The sequence below is a fragment of the Ursus americanus genome, chromosome 36 (assembly GCF_024610735.1).
Source record: "Ursus americanus isolate L20-20 chromosome 36, mUrsAme1.1.p, whole genome shotgun sequence".
Classification (NCBI taxonomy): domain Eukaryota; kingdom Metazoa; phylum Chordata; class Mammalia; order Carnivora; family Ursidae; genus Ursus; species Ursus americanus.
Genome location: NC_142162.1, coordinates 10,419,609 through 10,445,821, shown reverse-complemented (window position 1 = coordinate 10,445,821; position 26,213 = coordinate 10,419,609). Strand labels below are relative to the sequence as shown.

General features: G+C 37.4%; 3 protein-coding genes across 12 annotated transcripts in view; 2 read left to right on the top strand and 1 right to left on the bottom strand.

Moving 5' to 3' along the window:
* Nucleotides 1–14,306, bottom strand: part of PIGB (phosphatidylinositol glycan anchor biosynthesis class B) — a 33,398-nt gene extending 19,092 nt beyond the window's left edge. Inside the window, exons 1-5 of one of the 5 annotated variants that reach the window (XM_087859227.1) lie at nt 14,174–14,306; nt 12,201–12,334; nt 11,650–11,769; nt 7,601–7,705; nt 6,058–6,188 (exon numbers count right to left, since the gene is read on the bottom strand). In XM_087859227.1, coding sequence (XP_087715353.1) covers nt 6,058–6,188; nt 7,601–7,705; nt 11,650–11,769; nt 12,201–12,334; nt 14,174–14,306 — 623 coding nt within the window. The other 4 variants (XM_087859229.1, XM_087859228.1, XM_045812090.2 and 1 more) reach the window with 4 other exon arrangements.
* Nucleotides 14,307–14,380: 74 nt separating this feature from the next.
* PIGBOS1 (PIGB opposite strand 1) lies at nt 14,381–16,202 on the top strand. Of its 5 annotated transcripts, XM_087859235.1 has the most exons (3): nt 14,590–14,727; nt 15,587–15,637; nt 15,957–16,202. In XM_087859235.1, the coding sequence occupies exon 3, from the start codon at nt 16,038–16,040 to the stop codon at nt 16,200–16,202; it is 165 nt and encodes a 54-aa protein (XP_087715361.1). In that variant the 5' UTR covers nt 14,590–14,727; nt 15,587–15,637; nt 15,957–16,037. The 5 variants fall into 5 exon arrangements, with proteins under 5 accessions (XP_045668050.1, XP_045668054.1, XP_045668052.1 ...); XM_045812094.2 differs by lacking the exons at nt 14,590–14,727; nt 15,587–15,637 and adding an exon at nt 14,381–14,515; XM_045812098.2 differs by lacking the exons at nt 14,590–14,727; nt 15,587–15,637 and adding an exon at nt 14,424–14,530.
* The window catches only part of RAB27A (RAB27A, member RAS oncogene family), an 83,491-nt gene continuing 71,683 nt past the window's right edge, over nt 14,406–26,213 (top strand). Inside the window, exon 1 of one of the 2 annotated variants that reach the window (XM_045812091.2) lies at nt 14,406–14,515. The gene's annotated coding sequence lies outside the window, so the exon portion shown is untranslated. Of the gene's footprint in view, nt 14,516–16,091; nt 16,222–26,213 lie in introns of those variants that run through there. The other variant, XM_087859234.1, reaches the window with a different exon arrangement.

Below are 26,213 nucleotides of genomic sequence, written 5' to 3'. Positions count from 1 at the left end.
AGAAGTTATCTACTATTTATGCTGTGATATAACATTTTTTAAAAAACGAGAGCATTTTCCTTTTGGTATAAATAGCTATGTGAACTTGGGTACGTTATACTTTTTGACTCTTAATTTTTCTCCTCCACAAAAAGAGGTAATATCTAAGGTCTTTTTCAGCTCTAATATCCCAATTCTAGCACTTTAAATTAAGAAGTTATTCTATGTCTTAATGTTGGTCTTGTTTTGCCAAAAGGTATACTAACTTTTAGCCATACAACTCTGCCAATTGCTTTCCTGATGGAAAAATTATCAAGTCTCTCCTAAGGAGATGAAAGTCACACAAAACCATTCTCTAAGAAAAAAAGAATAAATGCATTTAAGGAAATATTAGGATTATTTAGACAATGTTGGGCTTCTGGGTACATACAATTTTGTTTTGAAAATAAGCTGTTAATTTTATCCAAATGAAAGATCTGTATGTATAATCGATAAAAAGCCTACCATACAAACCTCTAAGATCATGGATAGAAATGTGGATTTTTACTGTTAGGACTTCTCACAATAACTGGTTAAAGAAAACTATAATAATTTAATCATGAGGACTACAGACAGTGGATTATCACATGGAAATAGTGTTAGCTGTGCTAAAAATTGAAAGCAAACAAAATAAAACTTTATGGTACTACTATATATCTATTAACCAATAACGAGCTATGGAGAAATTTCTAATGTTGGTGAGGATATAAGAGAAGGGATTTCAAATTCAAATGCTTACAGAGACCACATAAGTAATAAAAATGAGTGATGTAGACCGTGGGGAGGCTCTGATTTGATATTGTCATGAAGGAATCTTGGGCCAAAATGTTGCTGGGCCTCTCATTTTTTCAAGAGAAACAAGAAACCCAGATTATGTAAGATCTCCCAATTTTAAAACTTTGCCAAGTAGTTTCTTCAAAAACAAAACAAAACCCCTTATGCTGGTGAAAAGAAAACATATTCATAGGTTGGTTTGACTTGCATGCATCCTACTTGCAACTTCTGCTGTAGCCAAACTACTGAGAGTACACCCAAGTATATACTTCCAGTCCTAACCTCACTCCAAACTTTCAGACTTGGATTTCTTATTCTTTTCTGAGTATTTCTACATAGATCTTTACTGGCACTCAAAATCAGAGGATCTGAAATAAGCCCAAACCTTCCCTGAACCTGTTCAGTGTCTAATATTTAATAGCATCACTCAGTTTCTCAGTCTTAAGATTTTAGAGTGCCTTAAATAGCAGCATCTTACCCCACATGTCCACCTTGTTTCCTTCCCATTCCCACCATCTTACATTAAGTCCTGTCACTTGTCTAGAATATTTTCATAGTTGCTGTCTTTTTTTTGTATTGCCCCCAAATATTCCTTTATTTAATATCATTGTCATCAACAACACTTACTGAGCACTTACTAAGAGGCCCTGCGCTATACACTTCATATAGATTCTCATTTAATTCTAACAGGAGATGTTTTATTGTTACCATTTACAGAAATCAGTGCTTAGTCTCAGTCCCTCCTTAAAGAAATCTTTCATTTATAAAACTTGGATTTTTAAAGGAGTTTGCAGAATGTCATATATTCTAAGGCCAGGAATAGTACCTGTCATGCTTATCAGGGGGAAAATGCTTTTCCAGTGGTCGCCTGTGCTACGTGACCCTCTCTTTCTGACTGAACACAGGCAGCCAATCTAAGTCTGGCCAGTGTGAAACTATGTCCAAATAGGGATAATGACATTTAACAGACCTAATCAGATTTTCTCAAATTGAATGCTATCTAGAGAAATTTGGACAATTGGCGGTGAGGACAGAAATGGAGACTAGCTACGCCTTAAAATTAGACAACTAAAATGGATTCACAGACTGAGCTATAAAGGTACAACAGAACAGACTTTTCCTCAAAACTGCCATAATTCATTCATTTCATTTATGTGGCTGAGATAGTCTATAATTTTCTTCCAGGCCTGGCCACAAGGTGACTCTTTTCCTTATTTTTACTTTCAGCCTTATAATAAAGCTCTCATTATAGGTAAACTTAAGTGAATGCCTATTCTTACAGTCAGTAGTCTAACGCAGAAATGATCTTATTTGATTCTCCCCACAACCTTTTAATATAGGAAGAATGGATAGTAGCTTCTTAACTAGACCAAATTCCGGCTTTCTCCCTTTCATTATATCCTAAATATTGGTACTGCAAGAGCTTCCTAAATCAGATTTGATCATGTCATGCTTTCAAAAGCCTTCAATGGTTGCTTACAACCTACAGAATAAAGTCCAAAATCTGGAGAAGGGCCAAGTCCCATTCCAGCCTCATCCCTTATTTTTCCCTTCTCCCATGTTCCGACCACGTGTGTGGTAGGATGGACAACCTGCCCACAACAAAATGAAGCCCTGTTACAGCTCTGTGTTTTTGCTCACGTTGGTGGTTCCATTTGCTTGGTATTTGCTTCCCCAGTTGATATAAGCCCAAATCCAGTCCATATATTTTCTTTAATTTACTTTTTAAAGCTGAAGTATAGTCGATATACAGTATTGTTATTAATTGCAAGTGTAAAACATAGTGATTTGACATTTATATACATTACAAAATGCTCAAAAAGGGTAGTTATCATGTTACCATACAGAGTTATTACATTACTGACTATATTCCCAATGCTATACTTATCCTCATGATTTATTTATTTTATAAATGGAAGTTTGTACCTCATAAACCCCTTCATCTGTTTTGCCCATCCAACCCATCTGGCAACCATCAGTTTGTTCCCCGTTATTTGTGAGTCTGTTTCTGTTAAGTTTATTTATTCATTTGTTTTGTTTTTTAGGTTCCAATTTTAAGTGAAATTATATGGTATTTATCTTTGTCTGACTTATCACACTAATATCCTCTAGGTCCATCCATGTTGTTGCAAATGGCAAAATTTCATTCTTTTTATGGCCAAGTAGTGGTCCATTGTATGTGTGTGTGTGCATTTGCCAAACCTTCTTTATCTGTTCACTTATCGATGGATACTTAGGTTGCTTCCATGTCTTCCCTATTGTAAATAATGCTGCAGTAAACATAGGAGTGCATATTAGTGTTTGCATTTTCTTTTTCTTTTTTTTAAGATTTTATTTATTCATTTGTCAGAGAGAGAGTGCGCACGAATACAAACGGGGTAGTGGCAGGCAGAAGGAGAAGCAGGCTCCTCGCCGAGCAAGGAGCCCAATGTGGGACTTGATCCCAGGACCTGGGATCATGACCTGACCCAAAGGCAGATGCTTAACCGATTGAGCCACCCAGGTGTCCCGGTGTTTTCATTTTCTTTGGATAAATACCCAGACATGGAATTACTGGATGATACATATGGCATTTCTATTTTTAATTTTTGGAGGAACTTCCATACTGTTATTCATAGTAGCTGCACCAATTTACACTCCTACCAAGAGTGCATGAGGGTTCCTTTTCCTCCACATCCAAGCCAACACTTGTCATTTTTTGCCTGTTTGGTAATAGCCATTCTGACAGGTGTGAGGTGATATCTCATTGTGGTTGATTTGCATTTCCCTGATGATGAGTGAAGTTGAGCATCTTTTCATGTGTCTGTTGGCCATCTGTAGGTCTTCTTTGGAGAAATGTCTACTTAAGTCTTCTGCCAATTTTTTAATTTGATTTTTTTTGAATTGTATGAGTTCTTTATGTATTTTGGATATTAACCCCTTACTGGATATATCCTTTGCAAATATCTTTTCCCATTCAAGAGTTTGCCTTTACGTTTTGTTGATGGTTTTCTTTGCTCTGCTGTTCATATAGTCCCAACAGTTTATCTTTGCTTTTGTTGCCTTTGCCTGGGGAGACAGATCTAAAAAAATGTTGCTAAAACTGACATCCAAGAGTTTACCACTTGTTTTCTTTTAGGAGCTTTATGGTTTCTGGTCTTACATTTAGGTTTTTATTTTAAGTTTATTTTTTGTATATGGGTTGAAAGTCAAGTTTTAGTCTTTTCCACGTAACTATCCAGTTTACCCAACACCATTTATTAAAAAGACTGTGTTTTCCCCATTGTATATTCTTGCCTAGCTTTGTCACAGATTAATTGACCATAAAAGTGTGGGTTTGGGCCGCCTGGGTAGCTCAGTTAAACATTTGCCTTCGGCTCAGGTTATGATCTCAGGGTTCTGGGACTGAGCCCTACTTTGGGCTCCCTGCTCAGTGGGGAGTCTGCTTCTCCCTCTGTCCGTCCTTCGTGCTCATGTTCACACTCTCTTTCTCTCTAATAAATAAAGTCTTAAAAAAAAAAAAGAAGTATGGGTTTACTTTTGGGCTCTATATTGTTCCACTGATCTATGTATTTTAGTGCCAGTACCATACTTTTTTGATTACTATAGCTTTGTAGTGTAATTTGAAATCTGGGAGTGTGATATGTCCTGCTTTGTTCTTTCTCAAGATTGTTTTGGCTATTCAGGTTTTTTTGTTTGTTTGTTTGTTTGTTTTGGTTTGGTTCCATACAAATGTTAGGATTTGTTTTACTTCTGAGAAAAATGCTGTTGGTACACTGATAGAGATTGCACTGAATCTGCAGATTGCTTTGGGTAATATGGACATTTTAACAATAGCTTTCCATTTACTTCTGTCACCTTCAATTTCTTTCATGAATGTCTTACAGTTTTTAAGAGTACAGGTCTTTCACTTCCTGCATTAAATTTATTCCTACATATATTTTTAAATGCAATTATAAATGGGATAGTTTTCCTAATTTCTCTGTCTGCTAGTTAGTAGTGTATAGAAATAGAACAGATTTCTGTATATTAATTTTGTATCCTGTAACTTTACTGAATTTATTAGTTCTAAGTTGGTTTTTTTTTTTTTTAAAGATTTTATTTATTTATTTGACAGAGAGACAGAGAGAGGGAACAAGTGGGGGGGTGGGAGAGGGAGAAGCAGGCTTCCCACTGAGCAGGGAGCCCGATGCGGGGCGATCCCAGGACTCTGGGATCATGACCTGAGGTGAAGGCAGACGCTTAATGACTAAGCCACCCAGGTGCCCCTAGTTCTAAGTTTTTTTGGTGGAGTATTTACAGTTTTCAATATGTAGTATGTTAGCTGCAATAGTGAATTTTACCTCTTCCTTATCAATGTGGATGCTTTTTTTTTTCTCATCTGATTACTGTGGCTAGGACTTCCAGGACTATGTGGAATACTAGTGGCGAGAGTGGGCATCCTTGTCTTATTCCTGACCTTAGATGAAAAGCTTCAAGCTTTTCATCACTGAGTATGGTTATTAGCTCCGGGTTTGTCATATATGGCCTTTACCCTCTTTACCCACTTTACCCACTTTGTTGAAAGTTTTTATCATAAATGGATGTTGAATTTTGTCAAATGCCTTTTCTGCATCTGTTGAGATGATCATATGATTTTTAACTTTATTTTGTTGTGGTATATCATACTGATTCGCACATAATGATCCTTGCATCTCTGGCATAAATTCCATTTGATTGTGATCAATGATACCTTCAATATACTGTTGAGTTCAGTTTGCTAATATTTTGTTGAAGGTTTTTGAATCTATGCTCATTAGAAATACTGCCTGTAATTTTGTTGTTGTTGGGTTTTTTTGTTTGTTTTTATGATGGCAGAAGAGTTAAGCCAGGGCATTTTATTCCCCCAGCTCTCTCCTTGCTATGGCTAAAGGCTGGCTGTGCATGTGCCCTGTTGGGGCCCTCTGTTAAGTTACAGCTTTATATGGATTCCCATAACAACTGCCTCTGCTTGGGGCCCTGGGGTAGCAGGAAACTTCCTCCTGTGAGTAGCCCTGGGGTACTATGGTTATTCCCTTATTGGCTTTTCTAAACATTGCCTAAACGTTTATACATAAGTCCTTTTACTGAACTGCCCTTCATTACCTAGTTTGCATGTGTCTGTTTCCTACTGTAATAAATGTATCAACTGACAATGTGTTTTTAATAAACGTCATGAACATATGGGGGTCCACCAGACATTACAATATGTTGATATTTAAGATTTTTCACGTTTTGTATATAATTATTAACAGTAATACATCTCACCTGTTCATAGACTTTGACCCTTCCAAAGGATAGTAGAAAAGAGCAATTATAGTGAGAACAGTTTCCATGGTGTTTGTAAGAGTTCTGGTACAGCAATACCATGTGAACCAAGAGCATAACTGGCAAAAAAACTAAGAACAATTATAAGCAAACATATGGAGTGGGAAATGGAAAAGCTCAGTATTATCTTCTTCTATGGAAAACAGCAAGTCTACATACTGCAAAAATCACATCAAAACATAAACAATATTGAAAACAGGCATGCCCAAACATTGTTTTTAAGAAGTTACATTACACACAGGTCTATGATAATACTAGATATGTAGGTGTTAAAGTTAACAAGTGTATACTTTCAGGTAAATTGACCAAAATAAATAAACCAGTTTTTCGAAGAACCTGCAAACAGAAGCATCAAGTCCACGAAGCAAATGTCTTAAACTTGTTAGCTGGTGCAAGGATGTTAAACATGTGGTATTAGATTCCTAGCTCTTCAAATACAGCCTTTAAAAAATGTTCCAAATTTTTGCGGGTTTTTTCTTAAACTAGAAGAACCCAGTACTACTACTTTGGAGGAAGGATTTCAAAGGCATTACACTTTTGCCATTTTAGGTTGAGCCTTCAGTGTATGTAAGCACAAGATAGACTGATTTTATCCTTGAATCCATTAACAAGGACTCAATCGCTAAACCATTCTGTCTTTTTAATGCAAATAAACACACTATCTGCAGAAATATCTTATTAATAATTGGCAAATTATTAATATTTATTAATACATTAACAATAAATTGTATTCCAGAAACTTATTGATAAGTTGGTCACTTGGGATTTGGAACGTATTTTTCAGTAGAAACAGTATTAAAAAGGTAGTAAGATTTCTAAGCTAGCTTGTATAAGTTTATTTAATTTAAGAAAGAGACAAGGGAGGTTAAACACAGTACTAAAGAATCCAATCACTCTTCAGGATATGGTTTCAATGAGAAAATCCATTCAAGATTTGAATGTTATGAGGAATCTATCACCCCACTGTGAAATAAGCCAGTCTGACAAAGAACAGTTTTCTACATCACATTTTCTCCCTTCCAGAGTCTATTTCAAACAATCTAGCTAGAGGTGAAAGAATGCTTCAGTGAAAACCCACTTCTTAGGCTTAGTCCAGGTCGCTAGAGGTAGTGAACAAAGGTTGTCAACAGTGGAAGTGGTTTGTGAGGCAGGCAATTATTAGAACTATTCCTACTGAATTTTATAGAAAGTGAGGCAAGGACTCTGACAGATTTGATAAGCGAAGGTGCTTCCAAAGGCTTTTCCTAGGGTTCAGCCTCTCAAAGATTCTGAGGGCATCACTGGCTTCAATCACCCAGGGTGCAATCAGAAGGAGGGATATGACATGCACCACTTGCATTTTCCTGTTCTTCATTATCGTGGTACCTTTATAAAATTGTACAAATTATCTTCTGATGCTGTTTTGAGAACTGATATTTTTCCATGTGCTTCATGCTGTTAGGAATGAAGTGAGTGACTAGTTTCTAAAGTGTTTAGGACTTACCACCCATCTTGCCATTTGCTGATTTTCTAGTTGCTTCATTAATGAGTAGAGTCTGATGTCTGCTATAGCAGACAGAAGTGCTTGGGCAAGTCTAGGAATCCAAATCTTCAATAGTTAAAAAAAAAAAAAAGATATTAAAAAACATGTACTGGTTCACACGGAATTATCATTAAGAAACCAACAAAGTGATCCAATTATCAATTGAAGGCCATTCTTAGTACAAAAATAGACAATGTCTTATTCGATTCTTCCGTAAAAATTCCTGTTTTTCTACAAAAATTACATTAATTTTTCAGGGAAATGCCCAAGGTAGTTTTATCATTCTCATTCTTTCTCTCTGTAATTTATATATTACAACACTACTACTTTTAACATAGATAGCCAACAAAAGAGTTCACTGTGTTAAGGTTCTATTTGAGAAGCATATTTAGTGATTTTCGTTAGCGTAACAATAGGGTAAATTTTTATGAAGCACTTAACAGTAATGTGTGATAGGTATCATACCAAGTACTTTATATATATCAGCTCATGCGGTCCTTCTAACAATCCCTGTGAGATAGGTACTGCTTTATAAGTGAGGAAACTGAGGTAAGAGATGTTAAATAATTTTCTCAAGGCTGCACAGCTACTTAGTGTGGAAACCAGAATTCAAATCCAGGTCTTCCTGATTCTAAAGCCTGTGCTCTTAACTATTAAGTTACATTGCTTCCCCATCCTGCAATACAGATAATAAAATTAATTACTTTTTTTTCCATAAAAGGACAAGTATTCTACAATTACAGAAACATAGTAATCAAATGACATTAAAAAGCAAATTTAAGAGTAAAACTAAAGCGTAAATGTAGTATAACTTAATTAGTAATTCTAATGCTACACAATGACCTCTTTGAGAGTTTTAAAAAAAATGTGTCACAGTTATCATCAACAAAATAACACACCGATAGAGCACAATTTAATCTAGATTTGTTCAAAAGACGTGTTTCTAAAAATATATTTAAATTTGTATTTTTGTTGGATCAATATTAACTTTACAGTATAATCAGAGTGGCTTTACTTTCAGGTGTCAGTGCCTTCTAACACTTTAGCTTTATGTTCCTCCTCTTTGTCAGCAACCTGTAAATAAATGTTTAAGTCTTAAAGGTATGGTGTACTTCATAATTTCACTTAAACTCTGCCCTGTAAAATACAGCAAAAGGCATCTATGTACATACCTTCTGTTTACTCTGCATAGAGATCTATATGCTTCATTCTTACCTCTCAGGCCTGAAAGTAGTTTATGTGAGAAGTCAGTTTGGCTACAAACTTAATATAAGCCAACAGTATGAGGAAGCCACTAAAACTAAAAGAATCCTTATGCATTGACAGAAGTATATATAGCATTTGTAGGATTAATAGTTCTACTACATTCTGAACTAGTTACCCTACCTTTCAACATTTTATTCAATTTGGAGACCTACATTTTAAGACAGATATTAATAAATTGTAAGATGTCTAAAGGATATCATCTGATTATGATATTTAGAAATGGAGAGGTTTATCTGGATAAATAAAACTTTCCGAAGGCTTGTCTTGTAGAAATCTTGACTTTAAAAGAAGGTAGATTTGGGGCGCCTGGGTGGCTCAGTTGTTTAAGTGTTTGCCTTTGGCTCAGGTCATGATCCCAGGGTCCTAGGAGAGAGGCCCACGTTGGGCTCCCGGCTAAGCAGGGAGTCTGCTTCTCCTTCTCCCCGTTTCTCGTGCTTGCTCAGTCTCAAATAAACAAATAAAATCTTAAAAAAAAAATAAAAATAAAAGAAGGTAGATTTTGGCTCAACACAAAAATAAGTGGAGATGCAAACTCCCAGTTATTAGGAGTCTCTCCAGACTTTTAAGATACAATAATTTTCGGGGCGCCTGGGTGGCACAGCGGTTAAGCGTCTGCCTTCAGCTCAGGGCGTGATCTCAGCATTGTGGGATCGAGCCCCACATCAGGCTCCTCTGCTACGAGCCTGCTTCTTCCTCTCCCACTCCCCCTGCTTGTGTTCCCTCTCTTACTGGCTGTCTCTATCTCTATCAAATAAATAAATAAAATCTTAAAAAAAAATACAATAATTTTCTAGATTTATAGTAAGGACCCGAGAAGAATTAAATAATAGTTGCATATGACTCTTGGAAATAAAAAGTTGAGGGGTGGGGCAAAGAGAAGGAACATGCAAGGCGGGGTAAACCTTGAGTATGATACTGTGTTGGAAGCTTACCATTCTCCTGTTCTTTAAGCTCCTGATTCCTCCATTAAGCTCCAGAGGCCAAATGCCCGTGCACGTCTTCTGACTATTGAAAGCCCCCATGGTGGTGCCCTATTCAGGCCTCCCTTCTATATCCCTTTCTTCTCACGTGTTCTAAGCCAGTGCTGTCCAGTAGAGATATAACACGATCCAGGTACGTAATTTAAAATTTTATAGTAGCCAAATTAAAAAGTAAAAAAAAATCCCAGACAGGTAAAATTAATTTTAGTTATTTTGTTTAACCGAATATATCTAAAATATTATCATTTCATCAAAATAAAAAATTACAGAAACATTTTACATTTTTATTTTGTACTAGGTTTTTGACATCCAGTATGAATTTTACACTAATAGCACTTCTCAATGTGGACTAGCCACATTTCAAATATTCAATAGACACATGTGGCTAGTGGCTACCATATTAGATGGTGCAATTCTAGTTCTATATCCACACTTTATACAGTTAAGGGAGAAGCTATCTGGTAAGAGCACAGGGCTGTGAATAAGCAGACCTAGGATCTAGTTTTAGCTTTGCTTTTAACATGCTGTGACCTTGGTCTATTTATTTCACTTCTCTGACCCCTTCTAGTTTCAAAATTATGTAATCTACGTTTAAAATAATCAGTATGACAGTATGAATGACTGATAACATCTTCATGTTTCTCTACCTGGTCAAGTTCCGATAGGACAGAGGTGTTTTGGGGGGCAGTAGGGTGGGTATAGGGACTAGAAGAGGCTTACTTTAAATCACAAAATGGCCAGGTGGGTCAGCTACAGGTTGAGGGAAGTGGACAGGTCCTGGAGGAATAGGAAGTTTCCTATCTTGAAGATTCCTTCATTCATAATATAGCCTACTTCTTGGGATATAAGATATCCTTGATGATATTATGTCTATTTGCCTGTGGTTCCAGACTTTATAGTTAACCTACATAATCTAGAAGCCCTGACAGGAGAAGGGAATTCACAGCCCCTAACTTCCACATGTGTCAATGGGAGAAACTCCGCTACTGCTCTAAATTCTCCTTCCCCATGATCCTTCCATGTGTCTTTCCAGGCTCCAAGAAACCCTTAGGATTTGGACTGCCTTTGGAATTCTGGGCCAGTTCCCTAACGGAAAATGGGAAAGGCCCAAACTCCTGAGTCTAATCTGAGGACAGCTTAAAGGATCTTGAGAGTGAGCTTAGAGAAACTTTGGCACCATTAGTTCTTTTGTACCCTCTCTTGGCAACTGACCCCAGAAGTTCATGATCTAGGAATTACAACCCTACTTACTATTGCTGCCTAATTACTACATACATAGTACAATGATTGTGCATATCATTAAATTCTTGTCAAATTAATTTTCTCTAAGATTTAATTTCAACACTAAATCCTGACTAGGTTTATATGTAGTCTTCATAAGCTCATATAACATGGTCTTCTGCTCACAAGTTAAAAAAAACAAGATACAACACTGCTCTCCTGTGATTCTTTCACGAAAGAAGAATACTTCTAAAGTCCAAATGTAGTCATTCTGGAAGTCTGAATATCTTAACAGGATTCCTTGAAGTAGGGCAATTCCATGCTAAGTTTTGGGTTTTAGCTCATAATGAGGGGTTACACATCACAGGATGTCTTTGGAACTGTGGGCTTCCCAGATATAGTCAGAGTTTAGCAACAGTATCTTTTTAAAAACAAACTTTGTGATACCAATAGTGTCATTTAGTTAATATACATTAGCCTTTTAAAAAGGATGGAATAAGTCGACTTTTAATAACTATTTTGATTACTTTTATTTAAACTTACTAGCAGCTGAACACTGTCTTTTCCCAAAAGATGCAGAATCTTGTAAATGCTTGCAAAGATTAAGGGATACGTGTAACCCCTCAATCTTTCTGTCCATTCCCAGGTCAAATAACCATAATTAGTAATGTTAAGGATTAATGTTAAATAGCACTGAAACAAAATCTATTTTAATTTCTGTGCATAAAAAATTTCTATTTTTTTGACAAAGAACCTTAAAAACACAGCATTTTATACTGGTTATTTGAATTAAAAATGCAATTGGCCAGTTAAACTCATAACTTCTTCAAGAAGGGAATGTGTTTCGTACTTGATCTATATCCTCCACAGTACTGAGCACTATGGGAGTATCTTCTGGTTAAAGGTTGAGTCAAGTATATTAACATCAAAGAAAGATAGAAGAAATAGTAGTGTAAAATAATGGTATACTTTGATAAGTTAAAATTACTCAGAGAATATATGGAAAATTGATTGAAAATATATAACAGAAGCTGTTACAATTCCTAAGATGAGTATACATTTCTAGTCTGGAGAAGAAACTACAAAGGATATTTGAAAACCATGTGATGGGCAACTTCAAGAGACTGCCAATATTCATCTGGAACAAAACTTGTTTGGACTAAAAAACAGTTACATATTCGTAATGCTATGGTAAACAAGACCAGATAAATGTTTTCACCAAGAAGATCTGAAAAACAAAATAAAACAGGTGATTGTGGCATAAAAGTCAGGCAAGTTCCACTTGCAGAACTAAAACCCGCTGCTCTGGTTGACGTCTTGCTCAGACTTTGTGAAGGCACACTGGAGAGCTCTGGCCCGGCCACACTACTCTCAAAGCAGACTTGGGCTGACGGTTATACAAGGGCCGGAGCCTCACCATTGGGAAGTCATCGCTCCTTTCATTTAACCAATCTTTCTTGCAAGTAATTGTATAAGGAGAATAGTTTAAGATAACACGGAAAATGAGGTTGGGTTAACGAAGCCCTTAGGCTAATTAGGTGATATCCTATATGGGCAGCTAAGGAAAGAAATCAGCTAACAAATTACTAACTTAGGTGCAACTCTTCTATATATGTCAAACAGTGGCATATCAAATGGTCTGCTACATGTTTTTAAATAGTCCTTATTGATGCTTACTCTATGCAAGGCACTGAGTTCATTCCTTCATGTGCCTTATCTCATTTAATCCTCCAAATCATGCTAAACGGTAGGTATTGGCTCCATTTACATATGAGGAAATTAAGACTAAGAAGTTAAACTGCCTTGTCCAGAGACAAAAAGGTTGTAAATGACTAAACAGGATTCAAAACCAGGTCTATCTGCTGCCTCCAAAGCCCTGCTCTTGGCCACAGTTGGACAGCCGAAAGGCTGAATACAGAGTACTTTATTTTTTAATGTGAATTTAGTTGTCAACATTTAAAAATCCGACTTTATATTGAAGTCTGTATTGCAGCATTTCAAAACTAAGTTCTGACAACAGAGCTCAACTGGCAACAACTGACTGGTTCTTTAATAGAAGGTGCTTTAATTTATTCAGACCTGCCTGTTTGGCCTGCTGAGTATTTGTGTTTGCACTCTAATCCATTTTGAGTCTTTTGCTATAGTTCTAGGTTCCTGCCACTCTCCTTCCTTATTCTCCAGGAACACATTTAAATATTTTTCGACATTTGGTACATTCAACACAACACACATGACCCATCTCAACTTTCACCTTTCAGAAGCACTTAAAGAAACACCCCGACCGAACTGTATCTGCTGAAAGAAAACCTTGTGAAAAAACCCTTTTACTGAAGTTCAACTATACGTCTGTGATCAATATGGTAATTTACCGTCCTTACTAACCTTTATCCTGAGGGATCCAACTCCTAACAAAGGAAGGATTGGGGAAAAGAGCGAGAGAACTCTGGCCCAGATACCTCTCCCTTTCCCGTCACAATCCTCCCTCATTTAGCAAAATGATTCTCCCCTTTCTTGGTCTCAGGTTTCCAGAGGGAAACGGCCTTCTTTTCATGTCGCTTACACAGTGCTCCGCACATATCAGGCGCAATAAATATTTATTGAATGAATGAGAAGTCCATCTTCATACTAAATACCCCTCTGACACATCGAAAGCCCACTTGCTGGGGTGATTTTGCTCCTGTCAACATCATCACACCGGACCAAGGAGAAGGCGGGGGTGGGGGGTGGAAAAATAAATGGGGTGGGAGTCAGACCTGGTCCAACCCCAGGAATCAGTCCCCCCGTAGCCGCGAAACCTTAGTTAACTCCAGTCCGGGTGTCCCCTTTCTAAAATGCGGAAGGCTACGTCATGTCAAGTCGCTCCGCACGGCCGCGGCAGAACTGATGCAGAATAAAGTGCCCTGTAAGCGGCAGGAATGGAGAATCCGTCTCGAGTGCACCACGATTTCTTGGCAACCCCGCCCAGCAGATGGAGCCCTAGCTCACGGTCCGCGGCTTCCCGCCACAGCCTGGGAGCTCGGCACTCGAAACCCAACCCCCCCCCCGCCCCCGCCCCCGCCCCACTCACCTCCGCGGCGCTCGGTGCTCTTCCGGGGGCTGAGGTACAAAGTTGACTTTCTCTTTCGCAGCTTCATCTTCTCATGGGAGCGGTTCTGGGCACCGCGGAAAAATAGGCTGCTATCGTCACCCTCTTGCTTCATCCTGCACCTACTTAGAGGTCTGCTGAGGATCCTCTGGCACTTCAGTGCCCGCGATGAGGGAGACTGGAATTGGACGAACGCGCGTTGCTCTTCCGCTCACTAAGTTTGGCCTCTACAGCAGCCGTCACTCTCGGGCGCGGAGATAGCTGGGAAAAGGCACCAGCCTCACATGGACCTCCGATGTTTGTCTCTGTTGCAGCGTGCCGCAGGTTTGTTTGGCACGGGTACGCTTTGCCGCGAGCTCGCCTGCGCTTTTTCTTTAGCTTATCCTTCTCGTGAGATTGCTGCCGGCCTTTGGTTTCGTGGTTTCAGCGCCCTGTTTTCTTTTCCGGAAACTGCTGGAAAGGAGCTGGAGCTCCCCTAGGCTAGGGCAGACAGGAGGCGGGGTCAGCGACGCGAAGCGACAGCGGAACGGAAAGTGGTAATGGTAATAGTAATGATAGTTGTGAACGTGTTTGTGTAACATTTCACTGTTTCGGTGATCTCACAATAGCTGTTGGACGAAGTAGGCGGGGTAGGGATGATTTAGCTTCTTGTACAGATGTGGAAAATGAGGTTCGGAAAAGTTACATGACTCGGTCAGGGTCACTTAGCGAACTAGTGGCAAAAGGGGCACCTTCCCATTTCGTGTAGTTTATCTTTCAAGGAGCTAACTTGCAAAGGCTCCCCTCTTTCTTTCTTCCTTCCTGCCTCCCTCCTTCCCCCCCCCCCTTTTTTTTACACGCCGCAGACGATGAACCAGAGCATGCTTGATAAGGGGTCATTTATCTAGTTAACCATAGACTCCAGGAACAAACAGGCATTTCTTTTCCATATTAGTTTAAATTACATTTTAGCGGTGTTAAGGACAACCTAGTTTCTAGTACCGATTGTGTTTCTGATGATTTTTGTAACCTCGGGGGCCGGTCTAAGAGACGGTGAAAGACTGTTATTAGAAAATTTGTAAATCCGTTACTCTGCTTTCCTCTTTCATAAACGTCTATTTTCTCCAGAGACTATGGTGTTCACAAATAGAACTTTCTGAGAAATACTGGCGTCTTTACTCCTCACTTGTTAAAAGTAAAATCAGTCAAATCTCCTGTACATTTTTTTTATCAAAAATGGATGGCAAGTTATTTACATGTGTTTGATGTCTACTTATACCTTCTAAAGCATCAAAGTGAACTCAAAATCTTTTAGTCTGTTTTAAATTTTTTTAATTATGCATATTGCCAAAAAACATGAAATAGTAAAAAAGGGCTAATAATGCAAAGTAACAATTCTCTTTCTTCTACTTCCAGATTGGATTGGCAGTCACTTTCAACCTTTTGGGGGAGCTGTTTCTTTTAGTGGTTAGTTTTATGATGGTATATAAAGGTGTAAAGAGTATGCCTCTTCCCAGCCTCTCCCCCACTTCTGCCATTTTCAGAATTATCTATTTAAAACTATTGAAAAAATTCTGTAATAGGATTTAGCTTTGTCTTACACCATCCCCTAACCCTCATTTGTCATATTCCCTGTATATTTATATTCCTATTTTAGTTAAATCAAGTGACATGTACATATTATGATAAAAATACTATTCACTTTGGGATAAAGTAGTGACATGGAATCTTTTAAAAGGATGTTGTGCTGAGTTGTTGCTTTGCTTTCCATTTTCTTTGTACACAGATCTGAAGATATTTCCTGAATGTGGACTGTAATTTTTCAAAACCACCGTGTGGCAAAAGCAGTGTATGGCATTTGTGAAAAATGTTTGGGAGATTGACTCTTCCGCAACTGCTTTTTGCTAGCATCCTTGGAATTGCTGGAGGGCTGTATATTTATCAACCAATATTTGAACAGTATTACCGAGATCAGATGGAATTAAAAGAAAAGTTGAAATTGGCACAAGAATCAGAAGAGAAGAAAAGCTAATACTACATGGAGTTAAACTGTAATTGTTTAAAGTTCTATTGAAATTATACATTGACTATAAATAATCTAGTAGAAACTTCTCAAGTATATTTTAAACACAAATAAATCATAAGTAATGATTTTAAAACAAGCACTGTCGATTTTAATCTTTAATTTTATTTGTCATTTTTTAAGCTAAAATGAATGTCTTAAAGAATATTCTGTTTCCCATTTGATGTTTATTTTTCTGGGAATGCAGCATATACAGGATCAAGGGATGACAAGACTCTATAAAGCTGGGAATGGTGTTTGTAGTACTGTTTATAGATGAAGTGAATCAGTTTCACCACCTCAGGCAGAATGCCCCTCAAGTAGTCTATAGTTAGTCTGGTTTAATATACTTGAGCAGTCTTTCAGCCCCAGGCAGAATGAAGGAGTAAATTGAGAATGGGGGTGGCTCAGAGCAAATTGAGGTTTTAGAGAAGATAGATGGTATTATATAGGATGGCAAATACGACACAGATCTGTTTGTTTAACCTAAGCAAAATTGCACTAATAATGGTGGTAAGGGTGGAATTAATTTGTTATGAAGCTATTTTTCATGTAGTTAGTGTTTTTCTGAAATTGGTAAGAACTGATAATTACTTTTTATGCTAATAATCTTAAGCGTATATTTTCACTGGGAGCTATCAAGGTAATCACATGTAAAGATGCTTTATTAAAATCAACTCAGTTTTATTGATTTCTTTTTCTTGAAAAGTAAATTTATTATAGCTTAATCTAAGATATCTATGTTCAATGGAGGCCAGCATGGGTAATTTTTAAAAAGGAGTGAAGAAAAAAATTACAAAAGTAGTATGTGTACATAAAAAATTGAAACAGTATGGAAATGAACAAAGTGAAAGGTGAAAATTATTGTATACATCGATTTAATCACCACCGTCAACAGTTTAGTGTGAACTTTTGAGACTTTTTCTTCTATGCACATAAAAATATACATTAAGATTTTAATTCTTACACCAAGTATATACCATGTGACAGGCTTAGCTTTTCTTGAATTACAGGTAGACTGGGGTTCTGTTGCATGAGTCTTCTCATTGTGGGACCCAGGCTCAAGGAGCGTCTCCTTTCTGGGATATGACAATGTAGGATTAAGACAGAGGAAACTTGGAATTGTAAGCTTTTGCTCATTTGTGTCAAATGTCAAATCTCATATCCTGTTGGTTTAGAGCATGTCACATGGTCAAGCCCAATGTCAAGGGCAGGGACACAGACTTTGTACAGGTTGCAGAGTCAAGTCACATGACAATGAGCAGGAATATATGATCCTATTGTATCCAAGGAATGATAACCCTATCGTCAAGTTAAATTGAACTGCTTTTGATCCTCCTTTTGAGAAGGATGCATTGGTCAGTTTAGTATTTACGTACTAAGTGGCAGAGAATTAGTTAATTTTTTTTTCTAATAAAGAAAGATATTGCAGCCATTTACATCAAGATCACAGTGAGATACCACTTCAAAAACTTAGATGACTACGAACAAAAAGATGGAAAATAACAAGTGTCAGCAAGGATAGGGAAAAATTGAAACCCTGGTAGGGTGCTGGTGGGATGTAAGTGCAGTTGCTGTGGAACAGTTCAGCAGTTACTCAGAACGTTAAACAGTGTTACTGTATGACCCAATAATTTTACTTCTAGGTATATATCCAAGGGAACTGAAAATGTCCTCACAAAAATTTGTACATTATGTTAATAGCATCATTATTATAATAGCTAAAAAAGTGGAAATAACACAAATGTCTATCAATGCATACAAATTATAGCACACAATAGAATATTACTCAGCCATAATTACTGAAATAGTGACATGTTACAACATTAATAAACTTTGAAAACATGAAAGAAGCTGGACACAAGAGGCCATATGTTGTAAGTCCATTTACATGACATGTCTAGAACAGGCAAATGCAGATAAAGCAGATTAATGGCTGCCAGGATGTAGGGTTTCTTTTTAAGGTAATGAAAATGTTTTGGAACTAGATAGTGGTGGTCAATATACTTTTTAGAATTGAATTGTACACTTCCAAATTCATTTTATAAGGCCGGCATTACCCTAATACCAAAGCCAGGTAAGGATGCCACAAATAAAGTTACAGGCCAATATCCCTGATGATCCTTGAATTGTACACTAAAGTAGTGGACTTCATGAGATTTATATCTCAATAAAGCTGTCTTAAAGAAAAAGGATACTGTATCCAGAATGATCACCCTCTTCACCATGTTACGATATAGCAAGAAGGTACAAACGGGAAAAGGGCCTTCTTGCCAGGCACCAAATCCACCAGCACCTTGATTTTGGACTCCCCAGCCTTCAGAACTGTGGGAAGTAAATATTTGTTGTTTAAGCCACCCATTTTATGGTATTCTGTTACAACAGCCTAAGGTAGGGTTCTTTCTATGAGGTCAATGATCATAGTGTATGATCCTTTTAATGTATTGTTGGATTTGTTTTGCTACTATTTTATTGAGAATTTTTGTATCTCTTCATCAGGGATATTGGCCTGTAATTTTCTTTTGTGTGTGTGTGTGGCATCCTTATCTGGTTTTGGTAGTAGAGTAATGCTGACCTTGTAAAATGAGATTGGAAGCATTTCCTTCTCTTCAGTTTTTTTTGAAAAGTTTGAGAAGGATAGGGTTTAAATCTTTGAATATTTTGTAGAATTCACCAGTGAATCCATCTGGTCCTCGGGTTTTGTTTGTTGGAAGGCTTGTGGTTACTGATTCAGTGGTGTCAGTTATAACTTCTCTTTCATTTCTAGTTTTACTTATTTGAACCTTCTCTTTTTGGTGAGTCTAGCTAAAGGTTTGTCTGTTTTGTTTATACTTCCAAAGAACCAGTTTCATTGATTTTTTAATTTTTAAAATTTTGTTTTTAGTTTCTATTTTATTTCTGTGACCTCTCTTATTTCCTTCTTTCTACTAACTTTGGGCTTTATTTATTCTTTTTCTAGTTCTTTTAGATGTAAAGTTAGTTTGAGATTTTCCTTGTTTCTTGAGGTAGGCATGTATCACTATGAACTTCTCTACTAGAACATTTTTTGCTGCATCCGAGGGTTTGAATTGTTATATTTATGTTTTCATTTGTCTTGAGGTATTATCTGATTTCCTCTTCGATTTCTTTGTTGACCCATTGATTGTTCAGTAGCATGTTGTTTAATCTACATATTTGTGATTTTTTTTTTGGTTTTCTTCTTGTAATTGATTTTTAATTTCATGCCATTGTGATCAGAAAAGATGCTTGATATGATTTCAGTCTTAAATCTGTTGAGACTTGTTTTGTGACCTAACATGTGATCTGTCCTGGAGAATGTTTCATGTGCACTTGAGAAGCATGTGTATTCTGCTTTTGGATTGAATGTTCTGTATTTTTCTGTTAAGTCCATCTGATCTAATGTGTTGTTTAAGGCCAATGTTCCTTATTGATTTTCTGTCTGGATGATCTATTCATTGAGGTAAGTGGGGTGTTAAAGTCCACTACTATTATTGTATTGCAGACAATTTCTCCCTTGATGTCTGTTAATATTTGCTTTATATATAGGTGCTCCTATGTTGGATGCATAAATATAATTTTTAGGGGCGCCTGGGTGGCACAGCGGTTAAGCGTCTGCCTTCGGCTCAGGGCGTGATCCTGGCGTTCTGGGATCGAGCCCCACATCAGGCTCCTCGGCTATGAGCCTGCTTCTTCCTCTCCCACTCCCCCTGCTTGTGTTCCCTCTCTCGCTGGCTGTCTCTATCTCTGTCAAATAAATAAATAAAATCTTTAAAAAATAATAATAATAATTTTTATATCCTCTTGTTTGATTGACTGCTTTTTCATTATGTAATGCCCTTCTTTGTCTTTTATAGTCTTCGTTTTAAAGTCTGTTTTGTCTGATATAAGTATAGCTACACAAGCTTTCTCTTCATTTTCATTTACATGGAATATTTGTTTTCGTCTTTTCCCTTTCAGTCTATGCGTGTCCTTACTTCTGAAGAGAGTATCTTTTAGGCAGTATATAGATGAATCTTGTTTTTTTATCCAGTCAGCTGCTCTATGTCTTTTAATTGGAGAATTTGGTCCATTTACATTTAAAGTAATTATTGATAGGTATGTATTTATTGCCATTTTAATTGTTTTCCAGCTGTTTTTGTATTTCCTGTCCTTTTCTTCTTCTCTTGGTCTTTTCCCTGTGGTTTGATGACTTTATTTAGTGTTATGTTTAGCTTTTTTTCTCATTATCTTTTGTGTATCTACAATAGGTTTTTCCTTTGTGGTTACCGTGAAGTTCACATATAACTGTTTACAGCATATTTTATGTAAATAGCAACTTAATTTTTTTTTTAAGATTTTATTTATTTATTTATTTGACAGAGTGAGAGACAGCCAGTGAGAGAGGGAACACAATTCAGGGGAGTGGGAGAGGAAGCAGAGCAGGGATCCCTATGCGAGGCTCGATCCCAGGACCCTGGGATCACACCCTGAGCCGAAGGCAGATGCTTAACGACTGAGCCACCCAGGTGCCCCACAACTTAAATTTTTTTTTTTTTTTTTTTTTTTTTTTAGTTTTTATTTATTTGACAGAGATAGAGACAGCCAGCGAGAGAGGGAACACAAGCAGGGGGAGTGGGAGAGGGAGAAGCAGGCTCATAGCAGAGGAGCCTGATGTGGGGCTCGATCCCAGAACGCTGGGATCACGCCCTGAGCTGAAGGCAGATGCTTAACCTCTGTGCCACCCAGGCGCCCCCACAACTTAAATTTTTGACACATTCTACATCCTCTACGTTTTTATTCCCCTCTACCATGTTTTATGTTTTTGATGTCATATTTTACATCTTTTTATTTAGTGTATATATTAACTAATTATAGTTATGGTTATGTTTGCTACTTTTGTCTTTTAACCTTAATACTAGCTTTATAAGTGGTTATTCTCCTACCTTTCTTATGTATTTGCCTTCACCAGTGAGATTTTTACTTTCATATTTTCTTGCAATTAGTGCATTTTCTTTTCTGCTTAAAGAAGTCCCTTTAATATTTCTTTTAAAGCTGGTTTAGTGGTGATGAACTCCTTTAGCTTTTGCTTGTATGGAAAAAGTCTTTATCTCTCCTTCAGTTCTGAATGATAGCTTTGCTGGGTAGAGTATTCTTGGTTGGGAGTTTTTTTTTTTTCTTCAGCACTTTGAATATATTATGCCCCTCTCGTCTGGCCTGCAAAATTTCTGCAGAAATATCTGCCAGTAGTCTTAAGGGGTTCTGTTGTATGTAAGAAGTTGTTTTTCTCTTGGTGCTTTTAAGATTCTCTCTTTAACTTTTGACATTTGCAAAACAGCTGCCTTCCCAGTCTTGAAGGAGTGGCCTTATGTAGGAGATGAACCTTATTGTTCAACCTTGCCCTAGCTCTTATTTGTCTTTGGGACATTTGTGATTGTCTAAGTAGACTGATTTGTTCTTGATGGATCCCAACTGTTGGTGGTGTGCTGAGACCTGTGATTTCAGTCAGTACCCGGATTCAGGCTGATTGGAAGCCAGATCCTTAGGCAGCAGCTTTTAACTTACGTAAGTATATATAGTCCTTTGGGCACACAATGGTAGATCCCGTTGACCTCTAGACCAGGAGATCTGGAGTTGTCCCCTGGGCAAGAGTTGTAAGAATTGGGACTTCAGATGAGTGTATTAACTACTTTCTGGGAGGTACCAGTAAGCTGTGATGAGGCCAAGGGAGGGTGCAAAGATGGTGTTTCCCTGGCTATGTTCCCAGTAGTGCCTCTGTAATCTGCAGGTATCTGACAAACCTAAAGTCTGTCTATCAGGTTAAAGCTACAGAACAAGTAAATGGGCCTTATTCATAGGCAGACTGGGGGTGTGTTTCAGTTGGCTGTCTGTGAAGGGCCTTTGGTATAGTAAGTAGCCTGCCTTGAAATGTCTTTCCAGTTGTTACAATCTTATAGTGCCCAGGAACACAAGCCCTTTAGGCCACCAGAGCCAAGTGATCTAGAGGCACCCTGTGTGTGGAGTGCACTTACCCGTAGGCTTTAGCAAGGCCTGGGACAAGTGGGGACAAGGAATGCCTGTAGCTTTAGTGAGTGGGGATTCTTTTATTTCTAGTTGATGCTAAGGAGACCTGTTGAAGCAGCATCTTCAACTGTCAGTCTCAGCATATAAAGGGCAACTAGCTTTGAGCTTTTCAAAGATGTCAGTGGCCTCCTCACCGGTGCCTCAGTGAAAGGAGTATCATCAGGGCCTTCCACGTAATAATCAGGTGGTGATTTTTCCAGTCTCATCACAAATCCATTCTAACTCTAAGATCAGGAGAACAAATAGTAGGAGTAAAAAAGCAAGGGAGAAAGTCAAGAAAATTATAGATTTTTAAGTGGGCCATTAGGTCCATGGGATTTCCTAAAGAGACTTTCAGAAGTGGGTTTTTTTTTTTTTTTTAAGATTTTGTTTATTCATTTGACAGAGAGACACAGCCAGAGAGAAGGGGAACACAAGCAGGGGGAGTGGGAGAGGAAGAAGCAGGCTCCTAGAGGAGGAGCCTGATGTGGGGCTCGATCCCATAACGCCGGGATCACGCCCTGAGCCGAAGGCAGACGCTTAACGATGGAGCCACCCAGGTGCCCCCAGAAGTTTTTTTTTTTTTTTTTTTAACTATTGTGACATAATTTCACACTTGGAGAAAAGGTGCAAAAAGAGTTAAAATAATTTTTGTATACCTCTTACCCCAATTCCACAAATGTTAACATTTTACTACATTTGCTTTAATGTCTCCATATATGTGTATTTACACACAAACACACCACATTATTTTATTCTAAACCCTATAAGAAGAATAAGGTGCCCACAGGATGCCCTTTCACTACTAAATATTTTCAGTATATAATTCCTAAAAACAAGGATATTGTCTTTCATAATTACAATATAATGATCAAGATCAGGAAATTAAGATTGATACAATATTATCTAATCTCAGATTTTATCCAAATGCTACCAACTCCTATTAATGTCCTTTAGATCAATAGACATTTTTTTTTTCCAGTCTGGGAACTAATCCAAAATCACACTGGACTTGCTGGATCATATGGTCATTCTGTTTAACATTTTGAAGAACTGCCAAACTGCTTTCCAAATTGACTATATCCTTTTACATTTCCACCACCAATGTATAGGGTTTCAATTTCTCCATATCCTCACTTAACACTTATAATTTTTCTTTTCTTTTTGAAAAAAGTTAAGGCCAACCTAATAGATGTGAAAGAGTAATTATGGTTTCGATTTGCATTTCCCTAATGACTAATAACATTGAACATCTTTTCATGTGCTTATTGACCATTTTTATATCTTCTTTGGAGAAATAGCTATTCAAGTCCTTTGTCCTCTTTTTAATTGAGCTGTGTTTTTAATTGTAAGAACTCGGTTATATTCTGATACTATATTCTCATCAGATATATAATTTGCAAATATTTTCTCCCATTCTATGTGTTGTGTTTTCACTCTTGATTGTGTCCTTTGATAAACTAAATCTTAAAATTTTGATAAAGTCTAATTAAGCTATTCATTTCTTATACTTTTGGTATCAGGTCTAAGAAACCACTGCCAAATCTAAGGTATTGAAGATTTGTGCCTCTTTTCTTCTATAGGTTTTATAGTTTCAGCTGTTATAATTTTGGTCTTTGATCTATTTTCAGTTAATTTTTATAGGGTGTGAGATAAGGGTCCAACTTTATTTTTTTGCATCTGAATAACCAGTTCTCCTGGCACTATTTATTGAAGAGGCTGTTCTTGCCTCATTGAATAGTCTTGGCATTCTTGTTGAAAATCAACTGACCACAGATTTACGAGTTCATTTCTGGACTCTCATGTCCATTCCACTCAAATACATGTTTATTCTTATGTCAGTACCACACTGTTTTGATTACTGCAGCTTTGTATTAACTTTTGAAATCAGGAAGTGAATCCATTAACCTTGTTTTTTTTCAAGATTGTTCTGGCTATTCGAGGTGCTTTGCAATTTCCTATGAATTTTGGGATCAACTTTTCCATTCATGCAAAAAAATGTTGGCAATGTTGATTTTGGTAAGGATTGTGTTGAATCTGTAGATTGCTTTGGGATGTATTGCTATCTTTATCATATTATGCAAAGATGAACATGGAATGTCTTTTCATTTATTAAGTCTTCTTTAATTTCTTTCAGTAGTGTTTTGTAGTTTTCCGTGTATAAGCCCTGCACCTCCTTGGTTAAATTGATTCCTAAGTATTTTATTCTTTTTGATGCTATTTCAAATAGGATTTTTCCTTATTTTCCTTTTCAGATTGCTCATTGCCAATGTGTAGAAATACAACCGATCCTGTATCTTGATCTTTGCTTGTTTATTAGCTCTAATAGTTTTTTTGTAGATATGTTAGATATAATCATGTGCCTCTTGCTTTTATTGTAGAAGGGTATTTAGAAATCAAGGTCTGGGTGCTAAATGTATTCATAGCTACTGTGATATAATTGCTTTTAGGACTTCTTAGCAGACAGTGCTGGAAAGTACATATATACATGCATATCAATATATAATTGGATTCCTATCTAGTTTTATGTATTAAAAATCATGAGTTCTTACTGATACCTCCAATTTCCACCCTATTAGTGATACTGGAGCTGGTACTGTACATGTTTCAAGCAGCAGCCTGCAGTGTCAGAAAAGCCCCAGCGTGGAAAGCAAGGGTATACTGTGACCAGTTCTGTGACTAGAGCAAGAAGTGGTGTAGAGAGGATTTTGAATTGGTATACAAGACATATTCAACATATTTAGTTTCTGTAATAACCTTTTCTCTTTGTTTTCTTCCTACTTCTCTGGGCACTCTTTTCTCAGACTTCATTAACTGAGTCATCCTCTGGGTTTTGTACCAAGCCCCTCTTTGCCTTCTTAGTACATTTGCTAGACTAGCTCATTGACTTTCATGTCTTCGAGTACCTCTTGGGCAATAGCTTCCGTCCATGTCTTCTGTGCTTCAGATCAGCCTATTCAGTTGCATACTGAACAGTTTCACTTGTATGTTCTCCCAGTGCTGATATGTCAAAGTTAAAATGTGCTAAACTTGTTCATTATGGCCTATTTTACCCTGTTGCAACAGGGTCCTCTTCCTTTTGCTCCAGGTTCCTAGTTGCCCAAACCAGAAACAGGCACTTTCATGGATTTCTCCCTCTTCCTCACCACCTACAATCACGTCTTCTTGATTTATTCTCTTAAATATTTCAAATCGGTTTATTCATCTTCATCCTCATGGTCATAGTCTTAAACCAGATTACTATTATTCCGTACTTGGATTTCAGCATGCTAATTGGTCTCTGAAACCCATTCTGAACCTTAATAGCCATTTAGAAAATGAGTTCTAAGTTCTAATCCTGGCTGTGCCACTTTCAGCTCTATGACCTTGGTCAGGCTGCTTCTTTGCTTTAAGGCTCAGTTTCCCTATCTGTAATACCAAGACAGGAATAGTACTTATTTCAGAGGGCAATTGTGAGAAGTATATGAGGGGATATAGGCAAACTTCTTAGCATATTACCTAATTCATAGTAAATGGTCAATAAATTATAATCATTCCAGAGTTCTTCAAAATCCAGCCTCTGCTATTCCTCCAGTCTCTTCTCTGATTGATTCCTTCTACTCAGTTTTTCAGCTTCTCTGAACTTCTTTCAGTTGCTCCAATATCTGATGCTCTCTTTTGCCTCTAGGTCTCTTCTCTGCTCTCTTTTCCTAGAATTCTCTTCTCCCTCATCCTCCTACTTTATTCATCCTTCTTAATTTATACATCACTTTTCTGCTAAGTCTTGATTTGGTGTCGCTTATTTGTGTTTCAGTAACACTTACTTCCCTTATTGAGGATCTTACTGGAATTACATCACATTGGAATCACATTGGAATTAACTGCTTACTTGTTGGGCTATCAAGCTTCTGAGGGTAGGGACCGATTTACCTTGTTCACTATTCCATCTCTAGTACCGAAATT